General features: G+C 43.6%; 1 protein-coding gene across 1 annotated transcript in view; it reads right to left on the reverse strand.

The window, feature by feature from the left end:
• LOC146805186 (uncharacterized) overlaps positions 1–15,907 on the reverse strand; it is a 927,200-nt gene that overhangs the window by 33,366 nt on the left and 877,927 nt on the right. The window contains exon 9 of the mRNA XM_085620476.1: positions 9,178–9,199. Within this exon, the coding sequence (XP_085476602.1) occupies positions 9,178–9,199 (22 nt within the window). The remainder of the gene's footprint in view (positions 1–9,177; positions 9,200–15,907) is intronic.

The raw sequence follows: 15,907 nt of genomic DNA on the forward strand, positions 1-15,907 counted from the left end.
CAATTTGAAGAACCATAAAACAGCTTAATATTACTGAATCTAATAATGCCCAACACTTCATTGAACCCAAAGGAGCAGTCAATTCCACCTTTAGCACAAAACGTGCTCTACTTTCTGTAAACACTTGAAAATTAAAATCACTCAACCTTGGCCTGCTCTTTAAGAGCGAATGTTCTTGTATCCCTATGACTGAGGACATTTGTTCACAAAGTGCTCTGATTTGTCACAGTAAGTACTTGACCTATTTCTTTTTCTCTTATCCTTTTCCTCTATAGACAATGGACTCTTATTGAGAATTAAAGGTGTAGCGCAAATTAAAGCATCTTTGGACGAAGAGCATAAAAAAAAAGTCACCTTCGCATTGTCAGTATTTTTGTCGGTCGGGTTAGAAAATACCGATTAAATTGCGCCAAATAGGAATGGAACAACTGGGAGCCTTCAGAGAATTTGTAAGGTGGTGCCAAATGAGAACTCCCAAAGTTGGACTATACCGGGACTGCCAGTGCCTCTACAGTTGGATGGGAACTGTAAGAACTGGGAACTGAATTACTGGACTCTCCTGCAGTGGGAAAAATGTTGTTCAGAAATTAGCAAATAGGTTCACTCAGTAAGAACCATTTTTTAATCCTCCAGAATATTAGATATTGCCTGTGCCATCAGTAGGCGTGGTCAAAATTGAAATTATGCCCTTGTAATTTGCATATTTTAGCTAATTTTGTGCAACGTTTGTTAAGTAATTTCACAAAATTAGGCACCACTTGCAATAACAATTTACTTCAAAATGTGGCAATCACGGCACAAAAATTCCCAACATTCTACGAAAATTTCACCAAAATTCCACCATTTCGCATATTTACACATCACTCGCGGTAACTATTTACTGCAAAATTTGGCATTCACAAAAAAAAGAAAATGGCTGCAAATGCAAGCAAACAACAGAACGCAAGCAGTTGATGTTCGGAGTGCTTAGTTTAAATTCATCCTTGCACCAATAATTGATACAAAGATACATTTTGAGCTAAAACATAGCACAGAATTATGAATTTCCATTTCACATAATTTCTCATTTTGCCAAAATTTTGTGTAAATATAAGGTAGCAAATTTCTCAAATTTCACACCCCCCCAGCCATGAGTTGCAGCAGACTGTATTCAGAACTCATGTTGTGTGGTGGTCTGGCGAACTATTGGGACTTTTTCAACAAAATTTTAAGACAATCCACCCCATTCTGAACATGAATAGAAGAGGGGAAGGGGAAGGGGAATGGGAGTGAGAGAGAGAAGAGACAGCTCAAACAGCATGGTATTGTCAACTACGTCTCTTGTACTTCAGTGGATTCGTACAAGATCTTTCAATGGGGAATGCCAAACATATACTTAATGTAAAGAAAAGAAAAGAAAAAAGTTGTACTATGTTGCATACAAACTGAAATTCTCGGAGGCAATTAGTGTTCAGGCAACCGGTTAGCAAACAGTACCACATTGTGATCGAGAAAGTGGGTCACAAATCAATATCAGACAAGAAGGCCAGGATACCAAGACAGGTACAAAATGAAAAGATGAGACAAGCAATCTTGGTGGACAAACTCAGCGGCAGGCAAAGAACCAGTACAACATGGAAGCATTGCCAGGCACCTTTCCAAGGAGAGTGGATAGTTTATAAGCCCTACTACCACACATGTTGTGGAAGTCCCTCCCCATGACCGTCACCAGTGATCATCCTGATGCCCAGTCACCATAGACCCATCTACCACAACCTTCCTTGCAAACCCCTGAGTCCATATCACTCCCTTATACCTGACAAAATGTTTATTGTTTTAGTTTGACAATTAACCCCTTCGCTGCCAGGCCTTTTCCCCCTCCTGTGCCACGCCCTTTTTTGGCTATTTGGGGTAGTGCGCGCTGAGGTCCCTGTAACTTTTTGACCACATAAGGTATCCACGCCAAATTTGCATCCTTTTCTTCCAACATCATGGGGATTCTGAAGGTACTCAGGGTTTGTGGATTCCCCTGGAGGGGTCACAGAAATGAGCCAAAATACAGCAAAATTTAGTTTTTGGGGGGGGAAATGGGAAAAACGGGCTGCAAATGAAAGCATCTGCGTTTTTCCCTGCACGTGTTATGAAAAAAGGGTTTGTGGGGCTGAAATCACCATTTTCCCAGCTTTTAGGGGATACCAGACTTTTGTCAGAAACCCAACATTTTTACACAGTTTTGGCATTTTTCTGGGACATAGCCTATTTTTGCTATTTTTTGTGCTTTCGACCTCCTTCCAGTTAATGGTAGAAATGGGTACAAAAGCAATAATGGATCCTGGAAAGCTATACATTTCAGAGAAGTAGACAAAATTCTGAATTCAGCAAGGGGTCATTTGTGTAGATCCATTAAGGTTTCTTTATAGAAACTAACAGTTAAATATAGGATAAATTGAAAATTTGTTGAAAAAAAGCGCCTTTTGTGTCAACGTTTTCACCTGTAACTTCTTCTAATTATGACAGCTCTTTGAAAGCACTATACCGTTACATCCGCTGGACATTACTGGTTGTGGGGATATATAGGACTTGTAGGTTCACCAAGAACCCGACGAACCCAGAGCCAAAAACTGAGCAGCAACTTCCAATGGTTTTTTATTATGTACCGGGTATATAGTAATTATTCTGTAAAAATGTGTACATGGAAAAATCGGTATGAAAGACACCTATGTATTTCTGAAATGGGAACAAAATATAGAGTTTAGAAACAGTAGATATTTGCACATTTCCGAATTTGGGAATACTCATACTAGCATGAGAATTATCAGTCATTTTTTAGAATGACTTCTTTTTTACACAATGTCTTTCATTTGGAAGGCAGAAATGCATCGAAAGTCAATAGGTAATAACAGTTCCTTTACAAATCTGAATTACCCTAAGTCTCCCGATAAAAATGGTATCTCACTTGTAGGGGTAGGCATAGTGCCCACGACAGGAAATGGCTCAAAACCCAACGTGAACACACCACATTTTCACAATGCAAAATTACCCTTTTTTAGCAAAGTGCCTAGCTGTAGTTTTTTAACCCTAGCTCTGCCGGCACCTAGGGAAACCTAGCAAACCTATACATTTTTGAAAACGAGACACCCAGGGGAATCCAGGATGGGGTGACTTGAGTGCCTCCCACCAAACCTAAAAAATTGCCAAAAAAAACACTTTTCCCCCACATTTCTCTAGTGGAAAGTTCTGGAATCTGCATGGATCCACATATTTCCACCCACCCTGCGTTCCCCAAAGTCTTCCGAGGAAAATGGTATCTCACTTGTGTGGGTCAGCCTTGTGCCCGCGACAGGAAACGGCGCAAAACGCAACGTGGACACACCTCAATTTCGCTGTGAAAAATGACCCTTTTTTGGCAAAGTGCCTAGCTGTAGTTTTTGAACAATAGCTCTGCCGGCACCAAGGGAAACCTAGCAAACCTATACATTTTTTAAAACTAGACACCCAGGGGAATCCAGGATGAGGTGACTTGACTGCCTCCCACCAGGTTCTGCTACCCAGAATCCCTTGCAAGCCTAAAAAATTGCCAAAAAAACACATTTTCCCCACATTTTTGTGGTGGAAAGTTCTGGAATCTGTGTGGACCATCTATGTACAAGAACTGACGTTAGCGCGCGAGGGCGGCGTCTAAGTACTCCGACGACGTCATTCCGGCGCATGATGCCAACGACGGACGAGGAGCCGCAGACGACGCCTAGCGAAGCGCAAGGGGTATTGCTACAAAAATCTTCCGGATCCAGTCTGACGCCTGGGGATATTCTAAGGTGAGGAATCTAACTAACTAATGTTTCTTACAGATACATCCCACTCGTGTGGGAGGCCCAAGTACCCGCGACAGGCAAGGGCCCAAAACGTATTGAGGCGACATGAAAATTGCCTACCTCAAAACGACCTGGTTTTGCAAGGGGGGGTCACCTGGGTTTTTGGCCCGGTGCTCGGCGGCCACCTACAGGAACCTACCAAACCCACACATTTCTGAAAACTAGACACCCGGGGGATTCCAGGGAGGTATGGCTTGCGTGGATCCCCCAACGTTTCCTTACCCAGAATGCCCTGCAAACCTCAGATTAAGCTAAAAAATTCACCTTTTTCACACATTTTTGTGTGGGAAAGTTGTGGCTGTGGGCCTGCTAATCAGACCCACAGCCGTGCTTTTCTCTCTCTAAATTAATACTATGTACTTTAGGTGCATAACCCAATTGGATAGGATCACCTTATTGGCTCCTGTACAGTGTACCTTAGGTACCCAGGGCATAGGTGTACCCTAGGCCTACCAGGGGCTGCAGCATGTATTATGCCACCCCTGGCCTGGCCTTCCATTTTGACACAACTGGCTGATCACTCAGCTGGGGCAAGGTCGTGTAATCACCCCTTGCTTAGGTGTAGTATTCCTATACCTTCCTTATATGTAGACACATGTGTACCTATCAGCCACTCCTATGGCAGGCCTTAACAATCCTGGAGGCAGAGTGCTAGGTAACATGTGAGATGGTGCTCTAGCATGAGCTGAGCCTGTCTGCAGCTTTCGGAACCATGTCCTTATAGCTGTTCTATGATATAGCCTACCATATACTCTTAAAGTGCCTTATAATCTTAAACGGTTATGGTAACTATGGTTTGGCTTTATCAAAACATGTCGTGTAAGGTGTCTAACACTTTGGAATAATACCCCCATCCCATTTCTGGTGATGAGGATATTATCCCTTCCTTCTAGAGGGAAAAGACATGTTGAAACCTATTTACCCGGTTAAAATTAACCAGAGCCCCAGCATCACAAAATGGATGATGCTGCCACGACACAAGTCTGACCTCCTGCTGCTGGGAGTGATCCCGGCACGGGAGGCTTGGACAATAAGTTTCCTGCCTAGGGAGGTGCGAGCACCACCCCAGACAGGCCTTAGTGTATTGGGGCAGGGAGGGATGAAAGAAACGAGACACTGCCTGGGGCACACAAGGTGTCCCATGCATAGTCCAGTTCAAACCGGTGCTGGGGCACTCCAGCCCCAGCCCTGGCGCGAAACTGGACAAAGGGAAGGGGGTGTAACCGCCCCCCTCCCAGGTCCCACCCATAAGGCGTGACCTAGCAGGCAACCCAGCCCCCCAGATTAGTATAAGTGTGGTAGCTGGGCCCCAGGAGATTAGATTATCCTGAACCTGCATCTTGAACAGAAACTCTGGACCTTCGACATTCAACGAAAGAAGAAGACTGAAGAATCTCCCTTGTGGCCAAGGAGTGGCCACCCTGTGCAAACAGGCACCATCAAGAGACTTACCCTTTGCTTTGCTGAAGTTCTACGAGGGACCGACTGCAGAGCCCGACCAGAGCCTTGACTTCCAGACTTCTCCGACCCTGATCCACATCCACAGCCGAGCTGAGATCCATGGAGGCGACGAGAGACGTGGGACCGGCTACCTGGGAAAAGTGGCGAGTATCTTCCAGCGCAGCTTCTGAGGCACCCTCGAAGTTGTGCACCGGGGATTGAGAAGCCCCAACCCCAAGCACCATCTGCACCGAAGATCAGGCCCCCACACTCCACGAGTCCTGCGTGGGGCCCTTCTGCATTTTCCTGTTTGACGCGTCTGTCCGGTTGCTTGCCCGCTGGCTAGTAACCTTTGCGACGACACACCTTTGAATTTCCACTGCTGGTTTGGCTCCTCCAGACTGGCCCCTGTTCCTCTGCAAAAGAGAAGCACCCCAGACCTCCCTCGTCTGCATCCGAAGCAAGTCCTCCATTCTTCGTGGGTTCCGCTTACCAAGGCTTGGTGAGTCCTAGTTCGACTTCGACGCCGCCGACAGCAAGAGCCTTCGTGGGACAGCTCGCCTGCTGGTCCTGGTCGTCCTCGACGTCTCCTGGTACCAGTGGCTGCTGCGACAAGTTCACCACTTCACCTGCAATCTCCCGACATCGCCTGGTTCCTTCCTGGTTCCACGTGGTCACTGGCTAGTGACCCAGACTCTGTCCCTTCTGCTTGCAGGTATCCTTCCTTCTTGATCCCGGCCTTGGGATCCACCGGACACTCTTCACTGACTGCCTGTCAGCATCTTTCCTTCAGGCATCCATAGGAGTCAACGACGAAACCCGATGCAAGTTCACACCTATACACCCGCAGCCCGTGGGCTAGGTAACTTGGGTACTCCGGTGCTCATCAGGGTATTGACTATCCTAGTGTCTAGTTTTCAAGTCTCGACTTCCTAGTTACTCCAGAAGTGTCCTAAATCTTAATAATTCTAAACTGTACTATTTCTATCGATTATACGCATTACGCGTGAGTGTTTCCACTCTGCACCTGAATCCCGTGGGCCTCCCACTTCCTAACTGTTGATAGTGTAGTGTAGCCCCAGCGATTCCCTAGGCCCAGGCCTATCCTATTTCCGTGACAGTGGTCCTTATACCACTTACTTAGTATATGGTTTGCGTGGCCCCTGGGGCCTAACTGTATTACTTACCTGTGTGACTTAATGTATGCTTGAATAAGACTGTGTTGTACTTACCTCGAATCTCATAAAGAGTGCTGACGGTTTGACTAGAATAAATACACTTTATTTTATATATATATCTGTTGTGGTGTCCTTTCATTTGGTATTCAAGGGGTTACATATGGTATCACAGCTGGCTCCACATGCCATTCAGAGTTTAGCCTAAGACTGCTCTTGTCCATGCAACCACTAGGATAGCTGGTCTATAAGGTTGACTTTACAACCAATCACCATAAGGGTTGTTTGGACTGATACAAGGTGTACACTAGAGCTAGTGACATCATATATCAGGCCAACTTCTCACAATAAGTATTATGAGGAGCTCAAGACCACTCAATCTCTGGATATTTTTCTCAGATGTTGGAATTGAAGTATTGTTCCCGATAGGTCTACATTGCTTTGGATGGCACACAACATTTGAAGTCCACAGCCCAAACCAAAAAAATCAACTAAAAAAATAATTTATGTTAGGCCTTTCTGAAGTTAGTGCATTATGTATGGAAGAAACGTGTTGGACTCTCAGGTCCAGGGGTCCAGCAGGAACCTTACTGGTTGCATAACGATTAGTAGAATGCTACACAGTTGAAAGATTGTCTTCACAGGTGTCAAAAAGAACAATAAAATGGTGGAACTCCCAAACAACTTGTTTCTGGAAATATTCAGAAAGATTAAAAAAGCTCCAATGTGTGTGCGATTTTAGATCATAATATACTTTCACTTATTTATTTTTTAATAATAAATGTGTTTGTTTTGGTTGACATTGAACTGTACAAACCGAAACTACAGATCATAATGTTCAATATAACGTAAGATGGTCAATTACACCTTATTGTGAGGTCTTTGTCTGTTCCCCGTGTTCAGTTAAATCCACCTATGATTCTCTCATCTCGACCACTGTTTATTAGCATTGCGAGAAGGTAGTATTTCCCAAACTATCAATCTGTTTGTGACCTGCCATCTTATTAACAGAATATGGTATATGGAGCGATGAATCTCTCATCACCTGCCCAACAACATAGCGGTTGCCAAGTGAAAGTGTTGAAGAGTGGAGCATAATTCCTGTGCCTTATCACATGCCAAGGGTCCAGGGTGTTGACAGTTTATCAGCAAGAACTCAACAGTGACATCTCTCCAGAGTTTCAGGCATAGGTGCAGGAAGAGGGTGCTATTTTCCGCCACCATTCACTCTTCTATATTTCATTTCTCATACTCGGTCTTCATTCCATTCTGTGGAGTGAAGACCCAGAGCACAAGATGATGCTGAAGAGAGGGCCCACCAGATCGGCCTGGCCCTGATAATGTCTCACAAAGAATTTCAACCAGGAACACACTGAAGGCTCCTCTGCTTGTTCTAGATGCTGCCGATGAGAGCCCAGTTGGACAGAAGAATGTGTGAGAAGTTGTGGTGAGTCAATCAGTGTCGGTGGAGAAGCTGTTTGATCCATTGCCAGCAGAGGCAAACTGCTAGACTTGAAACGTGGTATAGGAGTGCTTGCTACTTGGGAGGGGCTAACTTAATCGATGACTGGCAGAGCTGTTAGCAGATGGATTGTGCCTGTGTTGGACCATTTCCACTGTGACATGCAATGAAACAAAATGCATGTGCACATGCAATTCTTGGTTAGTAAAACGTTAATGGGTTCTCAGGCTGAGGAATCAGACTGACTGCTCTGACGACAACCTTACTTTGATATAGGTTTCCCACTCTGATGGGGAGATGGGTAAGGTACTCCATTAATCTTGTTCAAGCCAACCCACTGCTGCCTCAAATCCTTGCATGGGAAAATCCAAAGTGGTACTCTTGGCTTTATGGTTTTCCTACAGTATAGCTGACTCTGAACAATAAGGTCGGCATGTGTCTTGAGCGAGCTCTGGTGGCCCCTCTCCTTCAGCGAGAAAGGCAGGGCAGCCTCTTGACTGCCTGGATTTTGTTTTATAGGCTGTTTGTGAGACCAGAACGGTCCTGAAGGTGATAGAGATATGGTACTGCTATTCAACATGGCTAAAAGACATTGACAAAGCCAATAGCTCTCAGATTGCTGAGACGTACTGGCTTTGTCAAAGCTTGTTTCTTAAACTAAAAGAAAAGCATTGCAAGATAGTTGCCGTGCATGTGCACTCATGTGCAACAACCATCATGGAATGATTATACTTTCATTTCCTTTCACAGCGCATCTGTGAACACACATGGCAGCCATAATGGAAAAAAGCAAGCATTGACAATGGCAATAGTTAAGTGTCTATCCTGGGAGCGACCTATTGGTTGTGCCAATGCTTGTTTAAAGCTAGGGCCCACATTCAAACTCTTTCAACCTGTGGAAACAATAGCTGAACTGAGTTGCTTCCTTAAATAAAGGCAGAATAGCAATACCCAACATTTAGAATATTTCATCAAAATTCTTGCCCAACCTTCGGTCCCCCATTACTTACATAAGTCACTGTTTTAAAAATTTGTTCTAAGTCCAATGTAAAGGGAAGGGACAATTTATCTTGAGTATTCAACTTTAACCCTCCACCAGTCATTCAGATTATAATTCCTTTCGATCTCCCTCCCTTCAACAAAACTAATAGTGAAAAAGAATACAATTGTAAAAACATAATAACAAATTTAAGCACGTTTCAATATGAAGATGTGCTTTATAGTCTATATTTTTAAATAGGCAACTTACTCGTCTATTCTTTTCTCCCAACCTGCAGAAATACAATAAAAATGGGATTCAGTTGAATGCAGACCGTTACATTTCATACAATTACAAATAAAGGAAGTGACCAGACCCATGCACTATTATATACGTTACATTAACATTAGTTCTGCATAATATTGTATTGTATTGTAATTGCTGGGACTGTGAGGCAGTGTGCTCCCAACCCCCATTCTGTTAAAAAGGCTCCCTTGTGCCAGCAAGCTGACGAGCTTTGGAGATGCACCTGTGTGCCTGTGAGTGGTACTGTGACCCGAGAGGAACTTGGCAACATTTACAGCAACCCCAGATGATTTTTCTTTGCTCTCTAATACTGCTGCTCTCTACTGATGACGGGCTCAACCCACAAACACATGTCTAGAGATGTACAGCAATGTCTGCAACAACGTTGGTGAAAAACCCCAGCACATTTTAAAGTAAGTTTGAACTGTGTACTGCATTTACCAGGATGCAAAGGGGCGAACTGTGCTTTGACTGTGAGGCAGTGTGCTCCCAACCCCAATTCTGTTTAAAAGGCTCCCTTGAGCCAGCAAGCTGACGAGCTTTGGAGATGCACTTGTGTGGCTGTGAGTGGTACTGTGACCTGAGAGGAACTTGGCAGCATTTCCAGCAACCCCAGATGATTATTCTTTGCTCTCTAATACTGCTTCTCTCTACTGATGACGGGTTCAACCCAGAAACACGTGTCTAGAGATATACAGCAATGTCTGCACCAACTTTGGTGAAAAACTGCAGCTAACTTTACAGTAAGTTTGAACTGTGTACTGCATTTACCAGGATGCAAAGGGGCGAACTGTGCTGGGACTACGAGACAGTGTGCTCCCAACCCCCGTTCTGTTTAAAAGGCTCCCTTGAGCCAGCAAGCTGACGAGCTTTGGAGATGCACCTGTGTGCCTGTGAGTGCTACTGTGACCTGAGAGGAACTTGGCAGCATTCCCAGCAACCCCAGATGATCTTTCTTTGCTCTCTAATACTGCTGCTCTCTGCTGATGATGGGCTCAACCCAGAAACACGTGTCTAGAGATATACAGCAATGTCTGCACCAACTTTGGTGAAAAACTGCAGCTAACTTTACAGTAAGTTTGAACTGTGTACTGCATTTACCAGGATGCAAAGGGGCGAACTGTGCTGGGACTGTGAGGCAGTGTGCTCCTAACCCCCGTTCTGTTTAAAAGGCTCCCTTGAGCCAGCAAGCTGACGAGCTTTGGAGATGCACCTGTGTGCCTGTGAGTGCTACTGTGACCTGAGAGGAACTTGGCAGCATTCCCAGCAACCCCAGATGATCTTTCTTTGCTCTCTAATACTGCTGCACTCTGCTGATGATGGGCTCAACCCACAAACACGTGTCTAGAGATATACAGCAATGTCTGCACCAACGTTGATGAAAAACTCCAGCTAATTTTAAAGTAAGTTTGAACTGTGTACTGCATTTACCAGGATGCAAAGGGGTAAACTGTGCTGGGACTGTGAGGCAGTGTGCTCCCAACCCCCATTCTGTTTAAAAGGCTCCCATGAGCCAGCAAGCTGACGAGCTTTGGAGATGCACCTGTGTGCCTGTGAGTGGCACTGTGACCTGAAAGGAACTTGGCAGCATTTCCAGCAACCCCAGATAATTTTTCTTTGCTCTCTAATACTGCTGCTCTCTACTGATGATGGGCTCAACCCACAAACACGTGTCTAGAGATATACAGCAATGTCTGCACCAACGTTGGTAAAAAACTCCAGCTAATTTTAAAGTAAGTTTGAACAGTGTACTGCATTTACCAGGATGCAAATGGGCGAACTGTGCTGGGACTGTAAGGCAGTGTGCTCCCAACCCCCATTCTGTTTAAAAGGCTCTCTTGAGCCAGCAAGCTGACGAGCTTTGGAGATGCACCTGTGTGCCTGTGAGTGGTACTGTCTCCTGAAAGGAACTTGCAGCATTTCCAGCAACCCCAGATGATTTTTCTTTGCTCTCTAATACTGCTGCTCTCTACTGATGACGGGCTCAACCCAGAAACACGTGTCTAGAGATATACAGCAATGTTTGCACCAACTTTGGTGAAAAACTCCAGCTAGTAAGTAAGTTTGAACTGTGTACTGCATTTACCAGAATGTAAAGGGGCGAACTGTGCTGGGACTGTGAGGCAGTGTGCTCCCAACCCCCATTCTGTATTGTAATTACATTTGTATAGCCCTTACTACCCCTGTTGAGGTGTCAAAGTGCTTTTTCGGTGAGTAGCATGCTACCACAGAACCCAAAAAGGATTAATGGTGAATTAGTATATTGAAATATGAGAATAATTTGAGCGATGGATATGTTAGTCTGTTCTTTGGATTGTGAAGGTAGTGGAGGGACAGAAGAGGAAAAGATTTTCATTTATATAGCGCTTGTTACCCTGATGAGGTGTTGTAGCACTTTTCGGCAAGTAGGAAGCTACTCTGGATACCAAAAAGAATTAGTGAAGAATTAGCGTAGGGAAATATGAAATTAATTTGATTTGAGTAGTGGACATGTTAGTCTGTTATTTGGATTTCTAAAAGGAATAGTAGAGGGATAGAAGAAGGAAGGGTCTAGACTTTTTATGGCGGAGTTAATAGCAGTAGGAGGGGGTTTGGGATGAGTAAATTGAAGGTGGATGGGGAAGAGTCAGAGGGAAGGGTTTAGAAAGGCTTGTTTGGGAGATCTGAATAGTAAAAGAGGTATGAGAAGATGCAAGGAGGAGCAGAGGAGGGAAGAGTCTAGAAAGGTTTTTTGGGGGAATCATAGTAGTTATATGGGGTTTGGGTTAAATGGGAGAGTGGAGGTAGAGGATATATTGAGAGCAGTATAGGGTGAGAAATGGAGTAGTGCTTTGGAGAGAGAAGTGGAATGAGGTTTGAGATGAGTCAGAGTGGAGGTAGAGGATATAATGCGAGAAATAGAGGGTGAAGTAAAGGGTAGTACATTGGATATGCTGAACTACAAGCAAAGTAAAAAACAAAGATACTTAAGTACATGGAAGGTAAATCATAAGTACATGGAAGGCATATATGCATAATGAAGGTAATATATGTAGATTAAAGTTGCATTTAATAAACTCAGACTGTCGAGTGTTACTGTACTTTAAATTAATATATATTTTTATATCAATAGTGCAGCAATTGTAGATAGATTTGATAAAAGATTTACTTATTTATGCAGTCATTTATATACATTTTAAACATAGAATAATGTAACTATAATTAATATGTTCATTTGTTAAGCAGAACTAACAAATATCTATATCTTTAAAAACATTATTATTATACATGTTTAGAAAAGCAATACACATAATGTAGGTACACATCTATAGTCAAAATAAATGCTTATATACAGAGGGATATGCTGTATATTTATGTTTGAGTATGGCGGTATGTGGGGAAAAGCAAACTCTTGAGTAAGGGTGGGCGGACAACTCCGTTCCGCCCACGTAATTGCGGAGATTTGCCCTTCCGCGATAATAGGCGGAGAAACAGGGAAAATCTCCGCACTCTCAGGGCGTAACGGAAGTTGTCCGCCCGCCCTATTAAATACATAAAAAAATACAAGTTTAAATAACCTTACCTGATCGGCGGTGTCCCCGGGCTTCAAACCTCTTCCCGTGCGTCTTCTTCTGAGAACTGCGCATGCGCGGGAGCCCGCGCATGCGCAGTCCTGCCGAGGAATGCACATGCGCGGGCTCCCGCACATGCACAGTTCTCAGAAGAAGATGCGCTGGAAGAGGTTTGAAGCCCGGGGACGCCGCCAATCAGGTGAGGTTATTTAAACTTGTATTTTTTTATGTATTTAATAGGGCGGGTGGGAGGCGGGATATGAGTAAGGGAACTATGCGGAGAGTGCGGAGATTGGTTCCATCTCCGTGCCTCTCCGCGTAGGTCCCTGACACATATTATGCCCACCCTTACTCTTGAGTAGAGTCCTGAAGATAAAGTGGTCATCCGTGAATCTTATGTTTGGGGATAAAGAGTTCCAAAGTTTGGCTGCTTGAACAGAGAAGGATGTGCCACCCATGGTTTTATTTTTTTCTTGTACAGTAGGATATTGAGGCGAGGTGCCAATCTAGAGCGGGGTTTTCTTTGTTGTATGTATTTTGTGATTTTATTCCTGATGAAGAATGGTCCTGTTCCATGTACCGCTTTGTGGGTAATACAAAGCAGCTTGAATGTGGACTTTATGGCAACCGGTAACTAATGTAGGGCTTTCAAGGGGGTAAGATATGGGTGTGCAGGCGTTTTATGCAAGAGTAGTCTGGCAGCAGAGTTCTGAATCCGTTGTAGTCTTTTTATAGTTGTGAAAGGTGATCCGTGGTAGAGGCTATTGGCTTAATCGAGTTTGGACAGAACAAGAGAAATGGTAGCCTGGACCTTGTGTGGGGATCCCAGATCGGGATAGACGCGTCAAAGAATTTTCATAGTAACAAAGCTTGATCTTGCAAGTTTGTCCACTTGGGCATTTATTGATAGCTTGGAGACCATGGTCATTCCGAGGTTTCTTACTTCTTTTGATACTTTAGGCGGTGTTCCCAGATCATCAGGCTATGCAATGAGTGGGTCATCATTTTTCCAATCACCACATGTGAGTATTTCCATTTTGGAAGCATTCAGTTTGAGTTGGCTCCATGTCATACACTGATCCACTGCTCTAGGACAAATTAAATTTGGTGAGTTTCCAATGTCTTTGATGCATTCCAATTGAAGGAGTATTTGTGTGTCATCTGCATAGTTATAGCATGTGATGTGAAATTGATTGATCAGAGCCGGTAATTACTTCATGTAGATGTTGAAAAGCATGGGTGAGATGATACAACCATGATGGATTTCTGCTTTTGTGAAGTACATTTTGGAAGTGTAAGGGGGGATTTGTAAAGGTAGGATGTGATCCAGTGAGAGCAGTCTCCTCTATGCCGGCTTTGTAGAGTCTTTGTACCAGAGTGTCATGGTTAACAGTGTCAAAGGCAGCTGAGAGGTCCAAGAGAAGTAGCACAGCAACCCAGTTCTGGTCAACTGTGCTCTTAAGGTCGTCCCAGATGGCAACGAGGGCAGATTCCGTCCTTCTTCCTGGACGGAATCCCAATTGGAAGTCTGAAAGTATGGCATTATCTTCAAGGAATTGATACATCTGGGTGAATGCTGATCTTTCTATCAGTTTGCCCAGGAAAGGTCCATTTGAAACTCGTCTGTAGTTGTCGGGATTTACCAGGGCAAGGGTTGTTTTCTTCATTAGTGGCCATATGTACGCCTTTTTTAGATCTTGTAGAATTATTCCAGTAGTTAAGGATTTGATGACTCTTCTTCTTAGTGGTGTAGCAGCAGAGGTTGTTAGAAGAACTTTCTTCAAGGTTTGTGGTGGACAGGAGTCCAACAGGCTGCTGGCAGGCCTACTTGCTTTGACCAGGTCCATAAAAATTCATATTGTGCAATTTGTTGGGAGGAATGGGGAGGCTGGGTTAACATACTCTTGGATTTTTATTTTGGAAAAGGGTTTGTGATGGTGGTTTTTTCTTTGTTTTAAATAGGAGTCCCACGTGTCAGCTTTAGCCATGTAATGATTTGTCAGTTTATATGTGAAATGTTGAGTAATGGGATAAGCTCCTTTTAGGCAATTTTGTTTGAGAAATTCAGTGAGAATTTTATAGAATTCTTTATTTGCACATTTAACATTTTGAATTCTGGCTGAATAGTATTTTTTTGTGCTTTTTGATAGCTGACTTGTATAATCTGTAAAGTGTTTAGAAGCAAAGTTTTTCTTGATTGTTGCTTTTTTTGAGCCAGGCACAGTGAAGCTGTTAATTTGCTGACTTATGCCTTTTAACTCTGTACCTCTCAAAGGTGCCTGTTTTCTTTTGTTGGGTTGTATCGGTTTTAGTGTTATTAGTATATCAAAAGCTATCTGTAGCCACTCATATATGGGCCCAATGCACAAAGGTAAGGTTAGACGAAAGTCTGACTTTATGACTTTTGGTATTCACAAAGGGCATTTACTACTCGTAAATGCCCTTTGTGAATACTGAAAGTCGTTAAGTAAGACTTTCCCCTAACTTTACGTTTGTGAATCGGGCCCATAGTTTTTGAATTGAATTTATTGTGTCAAGATCTGTACTGGATATTAGCTGTTTTTCTAAGTGTTCAAAATTGAGTTTGTTCCATGATAGATGCACGTAATGTGGTTTTAGGTGTGTTGCTTAGTGTTGTTTTATGTTGGAAAGCAAGCACATGGTGGTCTGACCATGTGAGTGGAGTCACTGTTTGAAAGGTGATTAGTAGTGTATTTGCAAAAATTACATCTAGGATGTGTCCATCAATGTGTCTTGGTTTGTGGATGATCTGATGCAGGTTCAGTGCATCCAGACCAGTGATAATTGTTTCTGGATGGGGCATATTTGGTTTGTCACACCAAAGGTTGAGGTCACCCAGAATTAAAAGGCTGGAGTGTAGTATGATAAGGTTTGAAACCATATCTAGAGGTGTGTCTGGTAACGTTGCATTGCTAGGTGGAGGTCTGTAAAGGAGCAGGAAGTTACAGGAGGAAGATGGCGTAGAGTTGAATTTAGAGAAGAGGGCCTCACTATCTTGCATGGAGATGTCATCAGTTTTAGTGATGTGTAATGTCTGCCTGTTAACAACAGCTAGGCCACCTTCTCTTTTGCCTATATGATTTTGGGTGATAGTTTGATAGCCTAGAGGAACAGCTTCATGC

This window comes from Triturus cristatus, chromosome 8, assembly GCF_964204655.1.
Source record: "Triturus cristatus chromosome 8, aTriCri1.1, whole genome shotgun sequence".
NCBI lineage: Eukaryota > Metazoa > Chordata > Amphibia > Caudata > Salamandridae > Triturus > Triturus cristatus.